This window comes from Tinamus guttatus, unplaced genomic scaffold (genome assembly GCF_059628265.1).
Source record: "Tinamus guttatus ecotype Peru unplaced genomic scaffold, ASM5962826v1 Tinamus_guttatus_pri_ptg000473l, whole genome shotgun sequence".
Taxonomy (NCBI): Eukaryota; Metazoa; Chordata; class Aves; order Tinamiformes; family Tinamidae; genus Tinamus; species Tinamus guttatus.
The window spans coordinates 2,215,592-2,241,014 of NW_028289007.1; the positions used below are offsets into that span (position 1 = coordinate 2,215,592).

At 49.4% G+C, this 25,423-nt stretch overlaps 2 protein-coding genes across 4 annotated transcripts in view; one reads left to right on the plus strand and one right to left on the minus strand.

Annotated features, from left to right (window-relative positions):
* AGPAT4 (1-acylglycerol-3-phosphate O-acyltransferase 4) overlaps positions 1 to 9,214 on the plus strand; it is a 52,966-nt gene extending 43,752 nt beyond the window's left edge. Inside the window, exons 7-8 of the mRNA XM_010220593.2 lie at positions 1,274 to 1,472; positions 9,081 to 9,214. Of these exons, the coding sequence (XP_010218895.1) occupies positions 1,274 to 1,472; positions 9,081 to 9,172 (291 nt within the window). The 3' untranslated portion in view covers positions 9,173 to 9,214. The remainder of the gene's footprint in view (positions 1 to 1,273; positions 1,473 to 9,080) is intronic.
* A 3,086-nt stretch (positions 9,215 to 12,300) lies between these two features.
* The window catches only part of MAP3K4 (mitogen-activated protein kinase kinase kinase 4), a 64,765-nt gene continuing 51,642 nt past the window's right edge, over positions 12,301 to 25,423 (minus strand). For 2 of the 3 annotated variants that reach the window (XM_088532988.1, XM_088532987.1), the window contains exons 19-26: positions 24,111 to 24,302; positions 23,397 to 23,467; positions 21,208 to 21,324; positions 19,912 to 20,071; positions 14,644 to 14,766; positions 14,006 to 14,112; positions 13,605 to 13,784; positions 12,301 to 12,844 (exon numbers count right to left, since the gene is read on the minus strand). In XM_088532988.1, the coding sequence (XP_088389114.1) occupies positions 12,824 to 12,844; positions 13,605 to 13,784; positions 14,006 to 14,112; positions 14,644 to 14,766; positions 19,912 to 20,071; positions 21,208 to 21,324; positions 23,397 to 23,467; positions 24,111 to 24,302 (971 nt within the window). In that variant the 3' untranslated portion in view covers positions 12,301 to 12,823. Of the gene's footprint in view, positions 12,845 to 13,604; positions 13,785 to 14,005; positions 14,113 to 14,643; positions 14,767 to 18,740; positions 18,991 to 19,911; positions 20,072 to 21,207; positions 21,325 to 23,396; positions 23,468 to 24,110; positions 24,303 to 25,423 lie in introns of those variants that run through there. The other variant, XM_088532989.1, reaches the window with a different exon arrangement.

Consider the following 25,423-nt stretch of genomic DNA (forward strand, 5'->3'; position numbering starts at 1 on the left):
CCTAACCAAAGTCCTCGCGGCGCTGAAGAGAAAACTTCATACACTGTGAAATTTGTCAAAGAGGGCTAATTAATTTGCCGTAATGATCCCAGTGCAGCCTAGCCCACGTGTGCAAGACAGACATAATTTTTCTAATCTCAGTAAAGAGAGTGCTACGCTCTAATTACTGTGTAATCTCTTAAAAGCTGCGTGTTCCCTTTGAATTAGATAAAACGGCAGCAGCCTGTAATTGCCATTAAATAATTAAAGAATTGTCTGTGTCAGCCGGGGTGTAAGTAAATAAGAAATCATAGCAGAGTGGAAATAATCCTGTGCTTGATGAGGACAGCCCTGACTTTGCCAGATTTTGAAGACTCTCTGAAGCATCCTCTTCAAGAGAGAAATTCATCACTTCATTCTGACTGAATTGAGCTTTCCTTTTATGTTGGGCTAATTCCGACTTTACTGATTAGCTATTTTTATGTAGTTAGTACATATTAGTAATCTTTAGGTTTTGAACCGTAGGGTAAAGTTGTTTTTTCCACCAACGTTGTTATCTTGAGCTGATCACGTTGGTAAAGACGATGCCATTCGCTCATGTGGGCCTTAGCACATGATACCAATGCTTAGCCTTTTAAGCTCAGCCTTTTAGCAACAGCAAGTCGCCCCTCACTGCGTTACCCTGCTCTTACGTTCAAGCAGAGAGCTAAGCTGTTTGCTTGCTCAGCTGCCTGTGGAGAGGTTAAACACGCGACTTTCCTTCAGCAGGTGCCTGGTGGGATGAGCAATGCTGTGTCAGCAGAGCAGGAGCAGGAGGGGGCCGTGCTGTGCTGGGCATGGGGCACAATGGTGCCCACTCCCCTCTCTGCCCAGACATGCGGGGAAGACATTAGGGAGCAGAGGATTTAGTGTTGCAGACGGAGCCCGCGTGCTCTGCGCCGTACCAGTGCTTGGCTCAGCAGCCCCGTGTCCTGCTGAGGTGATGTTTGTCAGCAGTGATGCTTGCTTTGCTGCAGGAAGGCACAGCACGTTCTCTTCCCTGTCCCCGTCCTTCTCGTTTCAGTGAGCTGCTTGCGCTTGCTAGGCCTGGCGTTTCAGGCTCCTGTGTGTAGGAGAAAGACAAGACGGGCACATCAGCTCTTTCCTGAATATGGGCTTATTATCTTGGAAGCACAAGGTCTTTGCCCTTCCCTCAGGGTTGTAAGTGTGCAGCCAGAGAGCCATCAAAGTCAGGAATGGGTAGCTGTGTTGGCGGATGTGGATTTAATGGTTGCCTTGTCCCTTGTCCTCGCAGGATGCGTTCCAGGAAGAGTACTACAGAACAGGGACCTACCCCGCAGTCCCTATAGTGCCACCGCGACGACCGTGGACGCTGTTGAACTGGCTTTTCTGGGCCTTGTTGCTGCTGTACCCTCTGTTCAAGCTGCTCATCAACATGGTCAACAGCGGGTCGTCGCTGACACTGGCTACTTTTGGATTTGTCATTGTAATGGGTAAGTTGTTTTCAGATATTAAGATTGTGTGCGGGGGCAGTTGTTCCCCGATTTAATGAGGCCCACTAAGTATAATCATAAGCTCTAAATGCAACAAACTAGCAAATATTATATCTTTTTTTAGCCTGGAATGGGCTAACAGCACTTTTAAAATAGCTAAGTTGTTGTTTTGTAACAGCTGCATACTAACCTTTTTGCTTCTGGAGAAATCAAAATGGTTACTTTGCAGCAGTTGCCTCCAAGAGGCTTTCTTCTCCTGGGTAGGGCACAGGAGTGCTACATTGCACTCTTCAGAGATGCTCACGGATAATTCTGTTGAGAATTCTTTCATTTAATCGTAGTGTGATGTGAAACCTATTACCAATACATAAACCTATGATTTAAGGCCAGAAGAGCCTTTTGCAGCCATCCAGGCTGACCCATTTATGTAGCACAGGACAAGGACTGTCACTGGTGTTTCCTGCAGTTCCTGTGGTAGTTCTGAACTGTTGTGGTTTGTGGCCAAAACAGAATGCTGCTTAAAAGGAGGAAGATTAAACAAAAAAAGGAGCAGGCCCACAAAAAGGCAGGGAAGATCTTCATTTGGTGTCGTGTGTGGAAGGAGGAGCGAGGTCAGTTTGGGAGATGGTTGTGCCTGGATGTGTGCGCTCCGTGGTGCACCGAGCGGTGCCTGCAGAGTGGGTCCCGTTCACAGCAAGCTGTTCATTAACAGAGCAGTGTTGTACCTGGCTGCGCTGCCGCGCGTGTTGGCGGCCCCGTTACCTGAACGTCTGAACAGACTGCAAGCGTTCTTTGCAAAAGAAAACCTCACAGTCCTGTCTGTGAGGGAGCTTGGATGCAGAGGTGCTTGGGACAGGTTAAGCACCGTGTCCAGGCTGGCAGTCAGGAGAGCACTGAGCTGTTTCTTGCCTCTGAAGTGTCTCCGGGAGCTTCTTTGCTCTCGTTTCTAACGTGTCACTTCTGTGCATCCCCAGAAAGCCAGAATCTTGGGCAGGTCCCAGCCTAATCCAATCCCAGTCAATTAAATAACCTCCTTTGCCCCTCTGTGAGGGGCTTGACACGGTAGGCAATGCTCTTTCCAGAGGTGCCCGCCGAATCAAGCTCAGTCTAAGCTCCTGAGGAAGTTCCTTAAAATCGGAAGAATGATGTTTTTGTTTGTTTTTGTTTTCATGGAAGTGATCTGCCTCACCATGCTTTGGGCCAGAGGAGCCCATAAGAGCAAGGATAACTTCTAATCTCGTAGTTGATATGTTCAAGTAAGCAGGGAGTGGAAGGAAGGACAATCCTGTGCTCCTATCCTCACCTGCAAGACGTGCTGATACTTCATTTCGCATTGGAAGTGTTTCAGGTGGAATGCATGGCAGTTGCTGGAGCAGTGAGTACAAGTTACAGCAGCTCTTTCTGTCTGCACGCTGGGACACGTGACAAGTGTCCCCTCGCTCCCCTGGCCCAGGAGCAGGGCTGCATTTGCACCAGGGGGACCTGGGGCCTGTGTGTGAGCAGCACGGCCAGGCCGTGCCTGTCAAGAACGGGTCGTGTGGATTCAGGTCCCCTTAGGCTGCAGAAAAAGGCCGAGCTGCCTCCAGCCCATTCCCAAAATGGGAAGGGATGGGGTATTTTAACAGTGGTAAACGCTGCTTCCCGGGCTGTCCCACTTGAGAGGGTGTTTGTGCTGCTTTCGGAAGGAACGCCAGCGTGATCCACCCCTGGGACTGGCTGCTGGAGCAGGGTCTGAGGGAGCATCTTGGGAGCGGCAGGACCTGGATCCTCGCGGTGCGTGGGCCTTCCCCCCAGCGCAGCTTCCTCGCCCGGCGGCGGCTGCACCGACACCGGCTGCGCCGCCCCGCGCTCTGCGCGCTCGTGTTGAGCGGGGGCGCTCGCCGCATCGCCCGGGGCTCCGGATTACCCGGGCTCGGGGCCGGGTGCCCAACGCTTGGTGCAGGGGCGTCTGTGGTGGGTCTGGATTTAGCCCAGTGATCCTCGTGCCCCCTGCTCTCCTACCTTTACCAGTGAGGCATGTTTCCTCTGTAACAGGAAAGGAGGGGAAGAACCAGCAAAAACGATGATGCCGCTGAGAGTGGACAACACCAACAACAAACTTGCTTTCTTGTCGTCTTACTCCTTGCTTAAATTTTTTTGCAGTTGTGAGGCCCTGGCGGCGCCCGTTGCTGCCCTGCGGTGCGCGTTGCTGCCCCACATGTGTCCAGCGCGTCCGCAGGACCCGCGAGGCGGCGGGAGGGCTGCGCCGCCCTCAGCGCGCACCGCCCCACGAGGCTGCGGCTGGCGCGGGCGCCGTGGGGCGGAGAGGCCCTGCCGTGGGTGAGCACGGTGCCGTGGGGCGGAGAGGCCCTGCCGTGGGTGAGCACGGTGCCGTGGGGCGGAGAGGCCCTGCCGTGGGTGAGCGCGGGCGCCATGGGGCGGAGAGGCCCTGCCGTGGGTGAGCACGGTGCCGTGGGGCAGAGAGGCCCTGCCGTGGGTGAGCGCGGGCGCCGTGGGGCGGAGAGGCCCTGCCGTGGGTGAGCGCGGGCGCCGTGGGGCGGAGAGGCCCTGCCGTGGGTGAGCGCGGGCGCCGTGGGGCGGAGAGGCCCTGCCGTGGGTGAGCGCGGGCGCCGTGGGGCGGAGAGGCCCTGCCGTGGGTGAGCGCGGCGCCGTGGGGCGGAGAGGCCCTGCCGTGGGTGAGCACGGGCGCCGTGGGGCAGGGAGGCCCTGCCGTGGGTGAGCGCCGTCGCCGTGGGGCGGAGAGGCCCTGCCGTGGGTGAGCGCGGGCGCCGTGGGGCGGAGAGGCCCTGCCGTGGGTGAGCGCGCGCGGCAGCGGACCACATCGGAGCAGGGCAGCTCGGCCTGCAGTCAGAGCAGACGAAAGGCAGAGCTGGTCCAACCTGGTCAGCTGAAAGCAGCTGTGTCGCTGCTCGCTGCTAGGGCAGGGCTTCCCTCCGTGCAGCGCAGTCTGTATTTTACTGCGTCCCTGTAAAGGTGGTTCTGTTCCTAGCTGGGAATGTTTGGTCACACTGTGCGAGCACCAAAACAGCACCCCAGGCTGTCACACGGACTTTGTAGCCAGGAGCCCAGTTCCTGTAGTGGGCAGGTTTCCCCAGTCTGTGCCCTCTCCCTTGAGGGGTCTGTCTGTCGTGAATGTCCTGGGTGCGATGCAGCTGCCTTCTGACGGCAGAACAACCGGGGTCGTTGCACGGTGCTGCTGCTGGCTTGAGGCAAGGTGTCAGAAATGACTTTTGTGGCTAGGAGGTGATCGTAGAGGAACACGAATGTCCTTGGAGACTGGTGACTCTTGGTGCCAACTGGAACTGCCCGCGTGGCTGATGTGGCTTGTAGCAAAGCAGTGGGGACTATCTGCCACCTTCTCCAGCGTGAGCCGTGATCTGGTTCCTGGCTGAGTTCACAATGTGAAACGAGGCTTTTTCTGTAAACCAGATTAGCTGATTTGCCGCTGTGATCTGCTGACAAAACCACCTTATCACCTTGGTCCTAGGAGGCCTTTTCCTTCTGTTCCTTAACCAGAAGCAGCAGTTGGGACAGTGTTTTTGTACGTGGCAGTTGACCCGTGGGACCTGGGCCTCCCACCGGGACCGCTGCGGGCCCGGGAGGCTTCTCGCCCCCCATTGCAGCCCAGCAGAGGACGGTCCTGCTGGCACGTGAGTAACCGGCTCTTCAGGTGGAGAGAGCCCCACGTGAAGCACCAGCCCCATGGAGGCTGCTCGGAGCGAGAGCACGGCGGTACCTCAGCACCCGACCTCCCCATCCAGGGAATGGATAAGGGTCATATAGTTAGCTCTGCTGGTTCAGCTCAAACACTTTCAGACCTTAATAAAGGAGGATGTCTCCTCTTTATACTGAGCTGCTGAGCCATGCCCTCCTGCTTTGTTCTGCTGCAGTTTGGCTATTTATACTCAAAATAATCATTGCATTGTCCTAATGTCTGACTCCTGGTCTGGGATCAGGAGCCCTTTGTGGTGCTGCTTGAACCACAAGGCAGTCCCTGCTGCAGAGGATAAATGCTCAAGTAATTTGGGGGACAAAAGCCCCTTTTGAAAACTGGTCTTAGCTTCATAGGACAAACAGCAGGAATTTAGTGTGCTTAATTCACAGCTGCTGTTTATGATGATGATATTTCTATGTTAATGCAGTGAGTGAGTCTGTCAAATGTCAGTAGTTGTGTTTGACAGCAGCTTTTCTTCTTCTTTAGTCTGGTTTGGCTCTAAGGAATCCAGTGTTAGGTTGCCTTTCATGTTTTGGTAACTTGTGCTGAAGAGGACCATCTTCACGCACCTAGCAGTATTTTACTACAGAGCCATCCACAGCAACGTAAAGGAGAATTTTCATTGCACGTGCAAAAGATTAAAGGGTTTCTCTTGTCTTTCAAGCGGCGAAACAGCTCCTACGTGCCTGCTGCTGGAGCGTAAGGGCACGGCGCGTTTCGGCACGGCTTTCCGGCGCCGGAGGAGGCGTTCGGTGCGCAGGGAACGCGAGGCGGCTCGGCTGGGCCGGAGCTGCTGCGCGCGGCCCCACGGCGGAGCGTGTCGGCCCCACGGCGGAGCGTGCCGGCCCCACGGCGGAGCTGAGCGTCCCGCCCCACGGCAGAGCGCGCGGCCCCACGGCGGAGCTGAGCGTGCGGCAGCGCCCAGGCAGCCCGAGCCGCACAGCGAAGACGGTGGAAAGAGCGCGGTGGAAAGCTGTGCCGTTAGCTGAAGCCACAGCTGTGCCAATGTTTCCTTTCCGTGTGTGAGCTGTAAAACTTGGGGGTGCTGCAGACTGCGTATGGGAAACTTCTGTGCCCCTGCCCGCTGTGCTGCTCGTGGCTATTGCTGTGTGGGACAAACCCCAGGAAACGGCTGAGAGCGAGTCCTGCGGCGCGAGAGGAGGGGTGGGAATCCTCTGCCCTCGTAGCGAGGGATGTGGTATCGTGTGCGGTGGTTTTCTTGGAGCTAAAAATGAAATAGACTCTGTTCTTGACTCCGTCAGTCCGAGGGCTTTTAAATTGCCAAGAAAACAACCCTCCCCCAACCGACCCCCAGCAGCCGGGCAGGCAGAGCCGCTTCTAACTTCAACTTAAAGAGCTGTGATTCCTTCCTCGCTCCTCTTCCTCCCCATCCCTTCAGCAACAGAGCCAGTTCTTATGCTTGCAGCTGTATTGAAAACGAGCCCTAACCCGGGACGCGGCCGTGGGGAGGGCCCCGAGGAGCAAACTGCTCCTGTGCGCGTGGCACGGGACGGGACGGGACGCAGCTCCTGCCGCCCTGCTGTGCCCCCCGGCGAGGAGGAGACCTGCAGCGGTGCCTCTGCAGAGCACCCGGCCCATCGGGCTCCCTTTCAGTCTCTGCTGGCAGTTTTAGTTGGGCTGAACGGCCTTTTTGGTGGGAGAAATTCTGCCTCCGTGCCCGCTCCAGCGACAAGGCCTCGAGTGGGGGCTGTGGCCCCGAGAGCTGCCCTGCTGCAGGAGAGGCTTCCCCCAGTGGCTCGGGGATGTTTTTCTGCTCTCGTATCCGTGGTGCTCGTTCCGGTTTCGTAGCCGTGCTGGAGCTGTCGTGGCCGCCGTGCGGCGGGCGCTGTCTGGAGCGTTCCCGCTGCAAGGAGGCTCCTGCCTCCAACGGGAGGGATCGTCCTGCGGTGGTGAAGGGCGCCTGCCGCGGGGATCCCCGGCCGTGGCCGGGCTTTTCCTCCCCTCCCGAAACGTGACCCTCACCCGGCCGGGCCCTCGCCCTGCCCTTCTCCGTGAGGGCAGCGCTCACACTGCGCCGGGGCTGCGTTGGGAGGGCACGAAAACGCTGCCAGGAGCTGCTGGGAACCAAGGAGGGAGCCATGAGGAAGCTGCGAGGGGGCCATGAGGAGCCGAGCTCTGCTCCGCGTGCCGAGGGCAGCGTGGGGCCGGACGGGGCGGCCTGGGCTGCGGGGAGGCAGGAGGGGTCGGGGCCGCGCGAGGTGCCCGGCCGCTGCGCTGGGTCCCTCCGCTGTGCCGCCTCACGCGCCTGGAGCCGTCTCTGTCCTTTCTGGTTAAGGACTTTCACTGTTACTGTCATGATCCCAGGGTGTGTGCTGGATCCTCCCCTGCTCTTCCTAGCTCGTGGCCATTTAAATGTCAGAGATGTTTCCTCTTTTCTCGCTGCCTGAGTGAAAGCCCTTCCCTTGGCCCAGGGGGTGGTTTTGCCTGTTCTCATACAAGGACTATCTGTGCTTTGGAAGCTGCAATGAGTTTGCTGGGAGCCTTCCCAGGCTCATCGTTTTTGCTGGCTCTTTCCCTCCTGTGCTTCTGAAAATTATTACCAAGCTCAGTGTCACCCTGGGAATCACAAGCCTAGTTGACTTGTGTGTTTTCAGGTGATGGCATTTTGAAGGAATAAAATATCTGGGGCTCCTGGTGCGGGCCAGTCCGAACACCTTCCCTGCAGACACTTTGAACCCCCTGCCCGTCAGCCAGCGAAACGTCGGCTCCTCCGTCCCGGCCGAGCCCACGGCCCTCCCTGCGGCAGGAGGGTCGAACAGGAACCTGGGCCCCAGCGCGGCAGAAAACGTGGGAATCCCAACTGCGGGGCCTGCCCTGGTCACAGCGGCCTCTGGCTTTACCTTTAAGTAAGTTAGGTAGCTTTTACAATGTAATTAAGCACAGTAGGTTATTATGGTGACTTTCTGTCCTCGTCCTTATTTGATATAGCTGTCATACAGTTTTCTTTCTTTAACATGCAACACTCCTTTATTATTTTTATTAATGATTAGTTATAAAAGCCTGCAGCTCCTTTTCGTTTTTCCCTGCATTTTTGCATTTATATAACAGAGATTCACAAGTGTTTTTCCCTGCATTTTCTCTAGCCTTTTGTTTTAAATATTTAGGATTTGGCCGAAATAGCTCTGTTGTTTGGCTGTTCTCCTAGGCCTGTTTTGGTATTTAACTAAAGGATTTAGCGCTTACTTCCAGGTGTCCTTCCTTTCTTTCTCGCGGGGCGCAGCCTGCTCCGTGCTCCCTGTTCCCGCGGGGCTGGCGGGAGCTGCCGGGGGCCGCGGGGCTGCCCAGGCGGGAGCCCCGTGCGGAGGAGCAGGGCCTGAGCCGCAGCTGCATTTGTGACGCACTCGAGCTCCCGCGTCAGTCACTGCAGGCCCTGGGAAATCAACAAATAATCCTCTTGCGTAGTGAAACTTTACTCGTGTTCCATCAGCTGTAGTGGGCTTCTGAACGAATTTGGCCTTTTAAAAGCAGTTGTGTGAGCTGTGGTTAAGGAATGCCACAATTTATGCTGTTGTTGATGGGGATAAAGTCGCTCTTGCGCTTGCTGATGCTTTGGGGCCTGTAAAACCAGCCAGCCAGCAAGAAGCACCCACGTTTCAGAGCTGCGTTTGCCTAAGGGCAAAGCAGAGGCTGCCCCGCGGGGGGAGAGGCCGTGAGGAGGCCGGGCCGGGCAGCGGGTTCCTCCTCCGTGGGACACGCTGGGCGAGGAGGGCACCTTGTGCCAAGGGTGAGGTACAGGTGTGATGCGGGAGCACTGTACGGTAGCGAGGCCGGAAAGTCTCTTTCAAAACACGCTGGCCATACAGACCCTTACTCTCCCTGGCTGCAAGGGACTCTACTTTTATTATTTAACTTTACTTTTAATTGTTTTGCAGCGTCGGTGGGTGTCAGGTGGATGATAGGCGTTACGGAGATCAACAAGGGCTCCACCTACGGCAACCACGACAACAAGCAGAAACGAAAGTAGCACCTCCAGAGACTGCTGCAACCCAAAGGGAGCAAATGCGACTTGTGACAACAACTCTTTCAGTGCATCTCGCGGCCCTGGAGCGAGCTCAGAGGAAGGGTAGGATGCGCAGCTGCCCTGCACAGCTCCATTTGTGCTCCTGTTGTTCTTGTCCTGGGGCCTGGGCTGGATGGAAAGATGCCCTCCGTCACATACTCGTCACAACAGGTTTGCATTTGTTTGGTTTGGTCTCCTATAAAGTTGTATGTTTTGAAGACAAAAACTCCAGTGTGCCCGTCCAGGGAGAGACCCCAGCTGGACACTCACCCGTGGGTGCTGCGGCGCAGGCGTTCGTTAAGGTAACGCGCCCTAAGGAAGGGGTAAATGTCAGCAGAGCGCCGCGAGAAGATTAAAATTGGTCATTGCCTAGATCGTGCATTAACAGTTTAACAACCATAGTCTGTCAGTGTTCAAATACAGTGAAGTGCTCTGCCTCCTTTGCGGACTGAAGCGACCCCCTGCAGCAGCAGGGCTGCAGTGCAGCGTTCTGACACCCGCTCGTCCCACAGCACTCGGCACAGCGGCCCTTGCAGCTCCCCCCGGCCTCGGCCTGGGCAAGGGAAGGGCCTCTCTGCTACAGCAGAGACTCGCAGTGGCAACACGGGGAGTGAATTTGGCTCCCAGGCCTGCACAGAGCTCCAGTTGCCACTGCTATGTCTTTCTCCAGGCATTGCACCCGTGGGATGCCTGAAACCTGCAATTCTTCTAAGAATAAAATGTTAGAGTTTGGAAAAACTGAAGTAAGAAATCACTTGCAGCTTCAAGCACTAGGCCTTTCTAACAGTGGTGGAAACAACCACCAAGGGGCCACACTGTAACAAAGTAATGCCAAGGGTGCATTGAAAGTTATTTACCTGCTCCCATACCGCTGTGATCCCTATTACCTCTTTTCCTACCTTTTCTGCTAGATTGTTTTACAAGGAACCTCCTAACATTTGATCTGAGGTAATACGGAACAGCCCTCCTTGATTTGAGGAGAGAAACCTCAAGCTGGGGTAGGACTTGGATTTTTTTAAAGGCTTGTCTGTGTCTGACACCCTTCTGTATTAAGTAAAAATAGTTACCAGGTCCCTTGGGAAAAACTTTCTGTGCTCTCACATTCCTGGGCATTCTCCTTTTTACACATCCTTGACACAGGAAGTTTAAATAAGTTGTTAGGGGAGGAACTGGAAAAAGGTGGGTGAGCAGGAAACTCCAACTGTCAACAGTAAAAAAAAAAAAAAAATAATAATAATAATAATCTAGAAATAGTGATGCTGAGCAATGAGTGGGTGTTTTCCTTGACACATTTACTGATGTTATGTTTTCGTTGCATAGAGCTCTGCACCATGGTAGGCTAGGAAGGCACAGTCTGTGTTTCTTTAGAAAAGAAAGCAAGTAGAGGTAGCAGCTGCTGTCATTTTTTTTTCTGTTGCTGTAACAAAACTACAGCTAGAAGTAACAGAAAATAAGTCAGAACATGAACGGTGCATTTGGTGTTCAGTAGGTCTGTGCAGGGGGCAGCAGCTCTGAGCAGCAAATACAGGTTCGTGTAGCAACAACGTTCCCCTCGCGTTGCCTTTCCAAAAAGCTACCGCTCCAGCGGGCTGGTCGGAAGACGCTTCCCATCCCCTGTGGGTCTCAGCCATTTCCTGCCCAGCTACACGCAGTCCCCCCTCTCCAAGCCAGAACTACCAAACCTGTAAATACCTTTTGAAGGAGCCTTTAGAATATTTTGTACTTGTTTCCCCGGGACCAACTTGTTTCCCCGGGACCAACTTGTTTCCCCGGGCCAGGGAGGCCAGGCCCGGATCCTTCCTCCTCAACACTTCTCCAAGCCCCCATGCACAGGGACTGCAGCCCAGGCCCTTCCAGCATCCCTGAAAACACACAAACCTTAACACTACTTGCCAAAGGTAAAATAGTCCAGTTCACTGTATTAAAAGAATGACTATTATGTTGGTAGGAATCAGTGTTTGCCCCTTTCCACCACAAGCAACTCTATGTTCAACAACTGCCTTAACAAAAAGTAGACTTATGTTTGTTTATACAAAAATAAAAACATAAAAACCTGAAGCACAGTGAGTGAGTTTTCTTTTGGTCCGTGACCATCTACTCGTCTGTCTTCTGCCACAGCCAAACGGTGGGCTCCGTTCCTGTTTGCCTGCAAGGCAAACCTGTTTACCTGCAGGTAAGTGAGGAGGTGGAAAAGCTCTGCTGCTCCTGCTGCACCAGCACGTGGGAAAACAAGAGGCTGCTGCTGAGCCTCTCACCCAAGCAGCTTGGAAGTGAATGGAGGGGATGTTCTTTAAATTCAGCACAGTTTTAGGAGCCCAGAAATACCAGGTTGGTAAACTGCATGGTGAGGCTTGTCTAGGTCTAGATTTAAATGCCCACTTACTTTCATGGTATCTTCTGCTGCTACAGATACACTTTAACTGTAACAAACTAATAGAGATTAAAAAGAGACAAGAATAAAGCCAAATATTAAAGTTTTTCTGCTTCAGAAGTTATTCAATTACAAAGAATATATAAACTTGCACCTGTAACACTTTTAAGTGAATTACTACCTCTTTGTAACGAGGAAGGAGCCAAACAAAAAGATCAGTACCTGAACGCATCAACCACAGAAACCGCTCTCTCCTTCCCCCTTGTGCCCCCTCTCCCGTTTTTATGAGAATGATGAACATTGAACCACCACAGTGCAGCATCAGAGTGGTGTTACAAGAGCAGGGTTTTTTGTTCTTGCCCAGCACAACCCCATACAAGGACAGTTGTGACCCACTCTGCTCTCCACCATTCCAAGTTTATTTCTTAATGCTGTCCCTTATGGAAGAGGCAGGAAAAGGCATCGCACATCACACCACCTCCTATCATCAGGCTGGGACAGACAGAGGACCTGAGTTCTGTTACCTCCTGTGCAGCATGAAACGTTCTTAGTTTGATGAACTTGACAAAACACCCACAACTGCAGTATAACAGCAGCTTCATTCCTGATTGTCTCAAACCAGAGGGTTGTGAAAAACAGTTTCAAGTGTGACAGTGTCCCCTATCTCATACTATTATGCATTTATTCTCAGAGGAAAAAAATCCACAAATTTACAAACGACTCCTAAAATAAACCATTTATTGAGAAAAACTTTTTTAAAATTTCATTAATCAGCCTTGTGCATAACAAATCTGAAGCTCGCCAAAAACAAATAAACAAAAAACAGTAAAAGTTCACAGTCAGTGCACTCAACAAACAGATTAAAAAACAAGGTCCATAACGCCTGATAACACTACAGCATTTTTTTGAACCTACAGAGTTCAAAAATACTACATATTAACATTACAGTTCTCAATCAAATGAGAAACAGGAGAAAACAAAAAAAGGGCATGGTCCATATACAGTAGTAATGGCACTTTCACTGAAACATGCAGCTTCTCTCGACTTGCGGACACCGTCACGGGAGCAACATGTGCCAAGTAAAACATACAGGAGCAGCAGAAAGAGTGACGCTCGTCACCTGTGCAGTCTTCGTAAGTTTAACGTTTAGACTGTTTCTCAGCACAGTCTTTATGTAAATATTACATACAGTAGTGATTAAAAGATATTTTGCCAGAATAAAAAAGGCCAGAGACTGAGTAACTTCATTCTTCATCTGTGCAAACCTGTGAAGGGGACAAAAGACAGTTAAGTCCAACAGCCACCCTGCAATTCGTACCTGCTTAGGGCAGAATCCTGCCTGGGGGGTGACAGAATTTGGCCTGGGTGGCATTTTTAAGATGGATGGGGATGATGATCCCAAACATGGTTACTTGGACCAGAATGCTGAAGTGAGTGAGTAACTTGGTGCTGGAAAATGAGACTGCTTCAGTTACCTACTGTGCTCCTACATCTTCCAAAAAAAAGTTACAAGTACACCTAAATTTGCGGATGAAAATATGCAAATATTCTTAGGGAACTAATTAAACCACAATTAAACACAAGAACTGCAGCATCTGATAGCATTGTTGTTTGTCAGACACGTTTAATAACAGTTTCATTCCCCAAAGTGGGCTTGTCCCCCGCTTTTCACGGAGGGGCCCCTTGTCTCCACATCCCTGAAGTCTGTGCACAGGCACCCACTGAAACTGTAGCCGTGCAGCCCCCAGATGCAGCTAACGGCGCCTGCTCTGATAAGGCCTTCGAATACAAAAACGATGCATCTCGGAACAGCAGTGAGAACTTCCTGCACGGCGCGCACCCGTTTTTAGTCACACGCTCGCTAGCAGCATCCAAGGGGCCTCTCAGAAGCTGCCGTTGCCTTCGGCCAGCATTTACTTAGTGACAGAGGACACAAGGCCTGGGCGGACGTGCACAGACAGAGCCAGTTCCCAGCCCCTTCCCATTCCCACCCGCAGCCCCGGCAGGCAAAGGCGCGGGACAAACCTTGACAAAGGGGTGGTCGAGGAGCTGGCTGGCCGTCCACCTCATCTTGGGGTCGCTCTCCAGGCAGTGGCAAAGGAAGTCCTTCCCTTCCGGGCTCACCTTGTCAGGAACAGGAGGTTTGTGACCCATCCCCACTCTATACATGATCTGGAAGTTGTGCTCGTACTCATGCCATGGCCTCTGCAACGGGTTAACAGAACTGCTAAGTGCAGGTTTGGTCTGTGATGTAGCAACAGCCAACAGAGCTACTGCTACAGCAAGCACTTTCTGGAGCAAGTTTATAAAACAAAAAGACCTCAGTCCTTGTGGACTTTGTGAGGAATTGCTACGAACGGACCAGGGACCTTCAGGGGAAGCGCCACGAGCAGCTGCCTTCCATTCAGTGCACGAAACATCCTTACCTTGCCAGTGACCATCTCGATCACAACACAGCCCAGGCTCCAGATGTCCGCTGCTCGCCCGTGCCCTTCTCCTTTAGCCCTCGTAATGACTTCGGGAGCCATGTAAGCTTTGAAACAACACGAGGGATGCCGTCAGTTCGCACAGCAGAAGGAACCAACCTCGCTGATTAACCCAGCAAACCAGATGCTTGTTAACACATCTGCAATGAACTACCACGAGCTACAGCGTTTCCTGCTAAGTTTTATCATTTGCAGGCTTCTTGCTCTCTGGCACATTTGCAGCATAAATGTCTCAATTTGAAAAATAATAGTGAAAATGCTGGAGGCTTTCAGTTATTTGCATTAAAAAAAACAGATTTAGCAGCTGTTATGTAAGGACCAGACTGTTTCAGTCAGGCTACAAAGAAAGACACAGCCCCAGGAAATGCAAGCTCCAAAGCCTTTACCATTACCAGACAAATAAGACTTATCTTGCAGTTCTGTTGTTCAGCCGCTGGATGCAAAGCACATCCAATTAGCTAAGGTCAAACTGAGCCTCCCTAAAATGATCCAATTTTCTCCAAGCCGACGCTTGATTGAAGCAGCTAGGCACCATAGAGGATGACAAGTATTTATCTGCCTGGCGCGTATCTGCTCACCTGCAGTCCCCAAAGTGCTGTTCACTTCTCCAGGCATTGTCTGGGTGTTGTTCTTTAATTTCACTGAGCAGCCGAAGTCTCCTAATTTAATCAGTCCGGATGAGGTAAGAAAGATGTTGGCTCCTGGGAAGCACAAAGACAAACATTAACACTTGTTAAACCAGGGCTGAATTGACCAATGAGGGCTTCTTGCCATGACACACTAGTGGAAGTTACATAGTAGGTAACAACTGAATTTGCACTTAGATCTTTACCTGTGAATTAAGTGTGGAAAATGTTGGCATTGAAGATGTTTTTCCCCACAGAGTACCTGCTTATTTAGCCAACTGTTTTTTTTTTTTTTGACAGATTTCTGTTAATACTAAAATATGCTGGAAGATGACAAGAAGTGTTCAAAACAAGAGGCCTACAACAGCAGGCAAAATCAAGAGCTTCCCATACCTGCTCATGATGGGAGAAAAAATACCCCGGGGATTTCTGAGCTGCAGAGCTGCAGCTCTGCGCGCTCCAGGAAGCGCCGCAGGGAGCGGGAGTCCCTCGGGAGCCGGGGCTCCCCGGCAGAGGGCCCTGCTGCCGCACGGAGGGAGCCCAGAACAAAACTGCCTCCCTCCGCGAGCGCTGCCCCGTGGTGGCGGCCTCATCGCCCACGGCCTTTCCCACGTGACTCGGGAGCACGTTTCCTACATGACCTCGCTGAACACGGCCTTTCCAAGTGCCTCACTTCGCTTGGCACACGGGGCAGTGCAGGATGGCTTACCCGCTCCTCCTTTCTACTACGGTTAATGAGCTCTCCAGGTAGCTTGGCCGGGAATTCACAGAAAAGATTAAAAAAAAATCTCCAAAAGCTCAAGTTAAAATAAAAAGCAGTGCAGGCCAACGATGCCAAAGCTCTGCCCGTTTCTCAGAGGGCTTCTCCTGCGGTTAAGAGAAAGCTTGATTACAAACAAGACTCACGGAGTTCAAGAGGTGCTATGCAACTGCCCTAAGAGGAGAGGTGGGGGGATAAACTCAAGCTCTGATTCCTGTAAACCTTTACAAAGGTGTGCAAGGAGAGTCACCCTTCAGTGAACGCAGACCCAGCGGCCCGCTGGCCCCGCTGGCCCCAGGTGCCTCCCCACGCCGGGTTCCCAGCAGAGTCCCCCGGGCCCTGCGCTCGGGGGCGTGAGCGGAGCGGCCGGGGCCTGTCCCTGGCTCCCTCTGACAGGCAGGGACGGCCGAGCTGCGCGCACGGCAGACGGATGCCACAGCAAACACGGGCGATGCAGCAGCATGACAGTCACTGTATTGTCAACCCTCCCTTCCGAACTACTGCCCACACCTTCTCCTTTGTTGATGATTTTCAGATCAGTCAAACCTGATGAAGCAACGAGCCAGGGCTGAGCCGGGAAAGCCAAAAGCCGGAAGCCGGAGACCGTCGCTGGGGCCCAACGAGGCGCCCGCTCGCAGCCGGCCTGCCGGAGCCGCTGCCGGGGAGGACGTGCCCGGGAGACCAAGCCCAGGCTGCAGGGGGCTCTTTAGAAAGGGCTCCTGGGTTAGGCGAGGGAATCCACACAATCCACAGGGCCTTGGGCAGGACAAGAGGCCTGAGAGCAGGACTTGGAGGACCTGCCGCCCTTTCTACCTTGGACAGCTAATGCGAACGGGAAACACGAGGAAGCTCCTACCCTGTCTGCTTGTGTAATAAGCAAAGCAAGGCTGGGGGCCTTGGCTAAAACGACCAGAAGGCACAAAACTCAGTTGTTGCTTCTCTCCTCCTACCTATATGTTGTCAAAAGCAGACCAAGAGTTCTCTGTAGGATGCCTTTGTTGGAAGCAAGGAACAGCAGCGTTCTACAGAGGAGCCCCCTTCTCACCATGCACATTCTGGACAGGCTGCAACCAGCAGCAAGTACTCGGTGTTTGCAAATACAAATACAGCAGATGCACCATGACTGCGGCAGAATTACACCCGGGGCACCTGACAGCCCTTCCTCAGCCAGGCCCAAAGCAACGCAGCAGCCACATTCATCCAGGAAACAAGACCTTACTTCAGGCCAAATGGCACCTTCTATGGCAGAAGCAGCTCTAGTCTCCTCTTCTATTTGGTCTCCTCGAAAAGTTGACATGCCCACAGTTTGCTGTTCATGACCTTCCTTCCCCTGTGCTAATCGTGAGAATGTGAAGGCAGGAATAGCAAATTGGAAGAGAACAACAACATTAATGAGAACCTAATAACACTCTGATGAAGACTTCCTGGCCTGGGGGGTCTCATTCACAGCCTTCTGACGTGCTGAATTTTCAGACACGGTCCCTCGTGCCTTGGCGCTGGTTCGTTCTGAGGCAGCCTGCAGGCTCCCTGGGAAGGTGCCGCTGGGCTCGCGAGGGCGGGCGCTGCCTTCATGAGGGCTCCCCCGACCTGGCACTGCGGGGCCGCGCGGAGCCGGGGCCTGGCCTGGGCTCGCGGGACACGACTCACGTTGCCGCACGCGAGCGGGTCGAGCAGACGGCCGAGAAGGTGGTGGGGGCTGCTGAGCAGGGAAGATGGATCTGCTGAGCCTGCAGAAGGCCAATGAGGGACACCGAGTGCTATTTTCAACTGTATAACAAGAGGGTATGAAGACGACAGAAAGCAGCAGACTTCTCTTGCCCCAAAAGCACACAGTGAAAGGATCCGGGGCAAGGGACACAAACCGCAACCTTTGCAAACGCCAGTGAGGAATCAGGAAAAGTTTTTCCCCAGCCAGGGTGCTCACCCACTGGGAGGGCCGTGCAGGGGGTGGAGGAGGCCCCATGGCTGCAGACGCTCCCGACCGAACCAGGCAAGGCCCTGTGGGGCTGCGCCTGGCACCGGGGCTGCTGGCAAGGGGAAGGCCAAACGAGACACCCCGGAGGGTCATTTCTGCATTAATTAGTCCACCATTTCCTGTCACTGAGCAGCACGGCTGCCTTGCAAAAACTGAGGTCATTATAACAGAGGAAACTGGGTTTAGCCACAGCGGTTAAGTCAGGACAGAGGTACAAACAGTATCCACAATGCTTACCTAATTGCTCCCATGCCCTAACACCAAACTGTTATATACAGGGACACAAAGCACAAGGCAGCACAGTCCAGCACAAAAACCGAGCAGTGCTGCTCCCAGCTGTCTCTCGTGACCACGGGTGAGGAGGGACTCAAGGCAGCTGGGTCGTGCTCCACCTTTTGCATTCACAGGATGGGATGAGATGCCACAAATCCAGCTGAAGGGCAGCTGCGGCTCAGCGAGCGCCTACACGGTGCGACGAGTGCCCTGCGGGACACGCAGAAGCAGTAACTCTGTCTCAGCAACAGTTCTGAGATCCACAACGACACCAGACAAAACCAGGCACCGGAGATCAAGTGTGACCCAAACACGTGTTTGCCCGGAGAAAAGCAGTCTTAGCTCAGTCTGAATGGCAGAGGATCATTCTCTTCTACAAAAAAAGTACCAGCAACAACAGATTAAATCTACCAGCATTCTCTTCTGCTGAAAGCAAACCCAATTTTCTGTCCTGCTGCTAGCTGTGCCACGTGCTCTACGTGTCCCTGCTTGAGCAGGGGTTTGCACTGATGATCTCTAGAGGTGCCTCAACCACTCTGTGAGTCTGTAATATTAGCATAAAAGCAGACAGTGATAAACTTTAAATGCAACATCAAGGACCTTTATAAAAATATCCTCTATGCAGTCTCAGTCTTCATATTTTATCTTTAAATTTAGGGGCAGTCTGTGAATAGAGGTGTCTACAATAGCCCTCTACTTGTAGCTCCAATTACTCTGAAGGAACACCCCAACATTTGGTATTAGGAACTCTTTTCTCCTGCAACAGCAACACCCTCAGATAATGCAGAATTACAGTTTTGTTAAATAGCTATTCTGATTTCAGAGCTTTTCTCTAATGAGAGGAAAACCTATTCCTCTCTTATTTGGCAGCATACGCAGAATCAGCAATGACACAGAGCAGTGATAGGGCAATCCCTGCCGTCAGGCCCAGGCCCTGGAGCCAGCCCTGGGTTTTTCCCCACAAGGAGCTTCCCGAAGAGCCATCCAGCGAAGCAGAACCTGGATACGTAACGACCGCGCAAGGCAAGGCACTGCGGAAAACACGGAGGGAAATCTGCAATCGGAGAGAAACCTTTGCTCAGGAAAGAGAACCAGAAAAGGCAAGACCGCTGGGGAACGGGGGTGAGGGAAAGTGTTTCCTAAGACAAAAAAGCCAAAACTGACTCGAGGGTGGCCTACCTGGGTGGGAGGCCTCTGGGTCGCAGAGAGTTCTCTTCCCAAATGAGAAGCACGAGGCCAAAGGACCACGAGCAACTGGGAACCTCCTACACTGCTGCGATGATTCAAAACCCTGTGAGCAAGAGGGACAGACACCCAGCATCGTTGGGTTGCACTGCCTTGTCACAAACGAGCATTCGCAGGGCGCCGCTTCCCCTACTCTTGGTTAGCTTTCTGCCATAGGTGAGCAAAATGTGTCAGACCGACAAAATGAAGGTAACCAGAACATGGAAGGTGTACTTGGAAGGCGCAGGAAAGGCAAAAAAAAAATAAGAAAAAAGAAAAAAAAAAAAAGTTGCAGTGTGGAGTGCGACCAGCTGCCTTTAGCAAAGGCCAAACCGCCCCCCGCCCTGCGGTTCCCAACGTTTGTTGATTTTCTACCAACAGGGGCTGAGAGTCCAGCACGAGCACATTAACAGGTATGGTGAAAAACACACTAGGTAAATACAGTCAAGTCTTACTTTTTTACCATATCTCTTTCACTGGTTTTAGCAAGGCTTTTGTCACTGTGTTTAGGCAGCCGTTCCTTGAAATCCTACAAACCCTTCTGGAAAATGGGAATCCCAAGCAAAAGTTCTGATGAATAGCCAGAGCACTGCGCTACTCGCCAGCTCCCAGAAAATACCACTGTTGCTTGCACGGGTGAGACTTAACGATAGCACTACAGAACTCAGCATAATAGTGCTAGAAACACAAGGACTAAAGTTTGAGTTTGGATGAATCCCCCAACATCTTAACGATCTCAACATAAACGTTTTAAAGTTTATAGGCATAGGCAGAATTTGCTCATGGTTTTGCAATTCTGTCTGCAGAAAAATTTTCTCAATGCTCTGCACTAGCCCGTATCTGGAGAACTGGTGGACAACGCAAGGAAGATCATAAACTCAACTGCTGTATTAGTGTAGCCAACCTGTCCTAAAAAAAGTTCTCTCCTTCCCACCCCCGTCATCTACAAGGCCAAAAGAGTAACGTTACCTTTTTTGGTTACCATTACCTTTAATGTCTCGATGAACAATACCATGTTCATGCAGCACATTGATAGCAACCGTGATTTGCTTGGAGTAGAGCCTAATGACGTGTTCCTGCAGGCCCAGTTTGGATACCTCCTCCAGGGTGCCCTCATCGCAGTACTCCATGAAGATGTACATTTCCTCCTGTTGTGGGAACCAAACCACATCCATTGGTTTTATTTATTGATTTATTCCAATACTGAATGAGGATCAAGTTCTCCTTCATTACCCCTCTCCCAGCTTCTGCAATAGCATGTTTTGGCTGCTTACGGGTGCCAACCTTTTGCTGTTGGCTGCACCTTAGACGAGTTCTCAGTCTCACTTTAAGGAAGCATTAGATTCTTAACTCTCTGTTCATTGCTCCCATCATTTTGAAACTTCAGCCAATTTCTGCTAGATTCAACACAAAATGCTTTCAGAGACGTGAACTCCTGCAAGTGGCCCAAGAAACCAGTGAACCAGTAGCACAGGTACACAAATTAGAGTAACAAAATGGAGACAGAGAGCAGCTTTTTTTTTCCCTTTCCAAAACGACAACGGGCCATCAAATCAACCCATTTGTACCGAGTCGAATCAGTCAAAACCCTGCACCACTTTCCAGACTCAGAAGGGGCCTCCTGTTCCCTGCCCACCCCACTGGGCACCGGCACAGGCAGGAGCTGACACTCGGCAGGGGCACGTGGGAAGGAGAGATCAAGAGAAGGGAGGCAGCCCCACTGCTGTGGACACCTGCGGAACCCAAGTCTGCAAGAAAATCAGGCTTATTTCTACTGCTAATTAAAGGAAAGTTGGTTTTCCTTCTGAAGAGATATTAGTTCCCTTGCAAAATACTTGTTTTCGTAAGATACGTTGCTGTCATCAAAAGCTAAGTACCAGCATAAAATATTTCCAGAAGTCAAGATATTGGTACAATTTTCACTGCTAACAGTGAAGGCTTTCAGGCTGTTTAATCAATATCTACCAAATAAAAATTAGCCAGGACACAACATAGTTTTCATTTAGAGCAGCAAAAACAGATCAGCAGCACAGAATAGCTCCAGCATTACTCACTCACTTACTGTGCACTAGCTTCTCTGCTTATATGCTACTTCCACACATTTCTGCAAACTGGGTTTTGAAGAGACCTCAACACTGCATGCAGAGTGGAGGAAACGCAGTCCCTGAGCTAGCCAGACAATTAAGTTAAACTAGGATGTTCTGGAGTAAAATCTCCAACAGTCAAAAGGGTCTGCAAATTCTCACAACCCTATACAAGCTCCCACTAATTACTGCTTTCTTACCCTATGGAGCTCCACACCAAAATAACGAACAAGATTAGGGTGCTTGATGCCTTCAAAAATCTTCAGTTCATCTGCTGTTTCTTTGATGGTTTTGTGATCATTGGGCTGAAATCTTATCTGCAAAAAACATTTTTCATTATTTTGCCACTGTTGTGTTTAATTACTAAGGAACAAGATCAAGAAAACAGTTAAAAAGCCACTTATGAAGCTTTTTCTCAAGAAACACTTCATCCCCCCATAAAACAAAACAGAAAAACATTGAACTAAACAAAAAAGAACTTGAAACAATTTCCAGAATCTTTTACAAGACTAAAAGTTTGTCCCTTTAAATACATATATAATATCTATATACACACACACAGACACGTGTGCATATATATATGTATATATTGGAGTATGGGTTTGCACACACACACATATGCCTATATATCTTATTAGAGCTTGCCCTTGAACTGGTGAATTGAGCATGGGGCTGCTGCAAAGAAAAGGCACGGCACGGGGCAAACACAAACAGAAAGGCATATCTAAATGAATGACTTCCTTTAGGTCTTCTACAATGTGTTGTGATGGATTTTTCTCAGAGGAAAAACAAAAGCAAACCTCCTGAAAAACTCATTTCAGCCTTCTCTTGTTCATACAAAGACAGCCAAAATGCACAGCACAAATTATAGAAGATGCTGTTTTCACTATCTTGTCTGAGAGCCTAAAGCGTTATTATCTGAACACTTGGCAAACTTGTAGAAAAATAAATGCACACATTTTACCTTTGGTTCCTAGTTATTGTGATTGTTTTGTTCTGTACATCAATTCCAGTATATGATTTGTATTTAAATTATGATAAATATATGTCAGATGACATTCAAGTATTTTATATATTTTCCAGCACTTCCAAGCTGTCACACTGGGTATTTAGTATTTTCCCCGTCATTTAGTGACACTAAACTAACACAACACTATTACATTGAAAAAAAAAGTTCTCAAGGAATCCTTGAATTTTTAAAGATATTCAGAAGCACTTTTTATTTGGAAAAAAAGCAAGCACACTCCATATTTAAGCTCACAGCGAAAAATCAGTGCTTCTCATTGGCCATATATGCCTAGCGGTGAGAAAACATCACAAGTATGAAGCCTACTAACAAAGTGTGCATCAAGGCAGGTCCATCTGCACTTATTTCTAACTTCTGCTTGAAGTCCCCCAAGGAGAACACGACCATGCTCATCTCCAAAAAGCACCTGCATGCAGAGAACATCTGTGCCTTTCAGAAAGCAGAGTGTGCTCCCAGCGAGGGCGAGGAAAGGTAGTGGAAACACTTCCAGCACCGTGAGGAAAGAAACTTCCTAGTGTTTGGTATTAGTGTGGTATTAGTCAACAGATGAGTAATGGCACAAAAAAAAAAAAAAAAAAAAAAAAAGCACAAATCGAGTCCTGCCTTCTCAAGCCTCTGACAGATCAGAAACATTTCACGTATATTTCATGACATTATTCTTTAAGTCCTCTAGGGAAAAATGGCTGGCATAGTGACTTCTGTGAAATGTTGATGATCACAGTTGTCTGAAGATGGGGAAACACAACAGAACTGAACAATACACATATTTTAATAAATAAGGTGCTGGAGGGGAAAAGGATGTCTACGCCTACACAGCTTTACTTATTTCTACACTGAAAATTAAATTCTCTGTACCCACCAGGTTAGTCAACAGTTTTGTGACTCAGCCTAGCTCACTTAAGCTACAGGAGAAGCTGAAAAACATCTGATGTGATACTTCCTATCTTTTTCTCTAAAGAATGAAGAGAAAAGGAATAAAACGTGAGATGAAATACTGTAAAATATGATATGCATTTCTGTACAGTCTTCAGTCAGGAGAAAACTCTCTCCAAAATAATGTAAGTTCTCTTCATGGAAGTTCACACATATTAAGCAAGTATTCATTAAGTTCACACATCCCTGTGAGATTAGTAAAAAAAAACAATATCTATTTTACATATATTTAAGTTGAAAAATTTAAATTGAAAGAAAAATCTTAAGGAGCAACAGGTTGACAATTAGCAGGGGTGGATACATGACGTAGCAATTTGTCTTCTCATCTTTTTCCCATCTAGCTAACACCAGGGTTCAGAAAACCTGCGTGCCCACTAGCTCAAACACACGTGGTTCAGGGGAAGAGCAAAGGCAGCAGTGAATACTCACTTCTTTCATAGCCATCAGCTCCCCAGTGTCAACGCTGATACAGGTATAGACCTTCCCATACTGGCCTTCACCTGCAGAACAACAAGAAAAATTAACTCCACTACATTTAATATCCAAAATACACACTAATTGGAATAAGAAAACACGTAACTGAAAAGTTCTCAGCTTTTTAAAAAAAATTCCAGCAGATTTGAACCAGTGACATCAGTTACTACATTCACAATGCTAAATCTTCAGTTATGTTAAAAGCGAACATCACATTATCAGGCTGATCTGGAAAAATACTCAATTCATGAGGCTCTTCCCACAAACCTCAAAGTGGTGAGGAAACAATGCTCACATGTGGGGGAAACACAATATCGATGAGTAAAACAAATCCATTGAAGTTTGTTCATTTACATTCAAAATCATGGTTCTTCCAAAAGCAGAACTCATCACAACTTTTATAGGGCCGAATTGCAGGATCACATATAATTTATGGTACTAACAAAATTATTTTCCTTCTCTGCTTGTTACTTGACCAGTAAAAGACTTCAGTGAAGCTCTAAATACAGGAAATACTACTTGCAATAGTATTTATCATTTGACATTCTCGTTTTACTAGAGCTGATATTACTCATGCAGAGATGAAAGATTTTGTAAGATTGTCTTAGATGTCCTTTTAAAATTCAGCTTGATATTTTAGCCCAATAAATGAACATATAGCAAACTTACCAATTTTGTTTCCCCTCTGCCACTTAAAAGTCACTTTCCTCAAACCTACATGCATGACATTATCATAAGATTTTGGGGTGTCACAAACTTGGCCAATGATGTTCTTCCTCCTCATCTCTCTGTATCTCCTTTCTTCAAACAACTGAACAGACTTCTGAACTGCTTCGATTGGTGCTTGCTTGGGAGCAGTGTCTAAAAGAAAAGCAATTAACAGTTCCCTTAATTCAGAAATACCATCTGTATATTTGTTTGCCACCTTTGCATACTACGTGAAGTGCCCTGACTTAAAAGACAACTATTTTGAGAGTCTAATTTATCTATCTGCTTAATTTCAGGCCAAATGACAGAACTGCGTTAAAGTTAACCGAACTGTGTTAAGTTTTTATTCCACTGAAATATGAGTTGCTTTCTTCAAACTCTTCCCTTAGCCTTTTCTTATTTCAGAGATCTTGAGGTATTATATAACCCCAGCTTTAAAGTCTTACCATGAAACAAAAACCTCAAAAGTGAGGCTGGAAGAAGTGTCAAGAAGCAATTAATTCCTTTCCTTCTTAGAAAGCAGAAAACTGCATAGCTGCCAGTGTTGACAGGCATTTGTCTAACCTATTTATAAAATCTCCAAAGATGGAGTTACTGAAACACCTTCAAATAATGTCTTCTATAGCCCACCTACAATCCATATTGCTTCACATAAATTAAATCTCCTCCACTGCAGAGAAGGAGCCAAATATTCCATTTGAACCAAAGTTCTTATCTAGAGTGGATACAAAGACCAATTCCTTCTGCAGCAACTCTCTAGAAATTTTTACTTTTTGCCCTCATTCTTTTCTTCCTATATTAAACAAACCCAATTTCTTCAGAGCTTACATTCTAAATAAAAAAATACATCTTCTACATTTCAGGAAAAAAATGCTTAGTTTTTCCTGTATTTTCTCCACCTAAGCCACATCCTTCTTGAAACCTAGTGATCAAAATCACAGAGGAAGTGCCAGTGAAACCTTACTTTTGCTGAGTACAGCAAAAGGATAACTTCACATGCCATAAATGTACCTTTTTTTAGATGTTTTAGTGAGAGAACAGCTCTTTATATGACAGGAAACATCTTTTTCTAATGTTCCATGTGGTTTTAGCTTGTCGGAATGTATGAAAGCAAGCTGTATGCATAAATGTGTACATAAAGAAAATTAAGTTACTGTAGGTTTCAAGAAAATAAGCAGCAGCGCAGAGAGAAGGGGGAGAAGCAGGATAATTCACATACTGTTGGACATTCAAAAAAAAAAAAAAACCCACATGAGGCAGAGATCTTAGAAAAT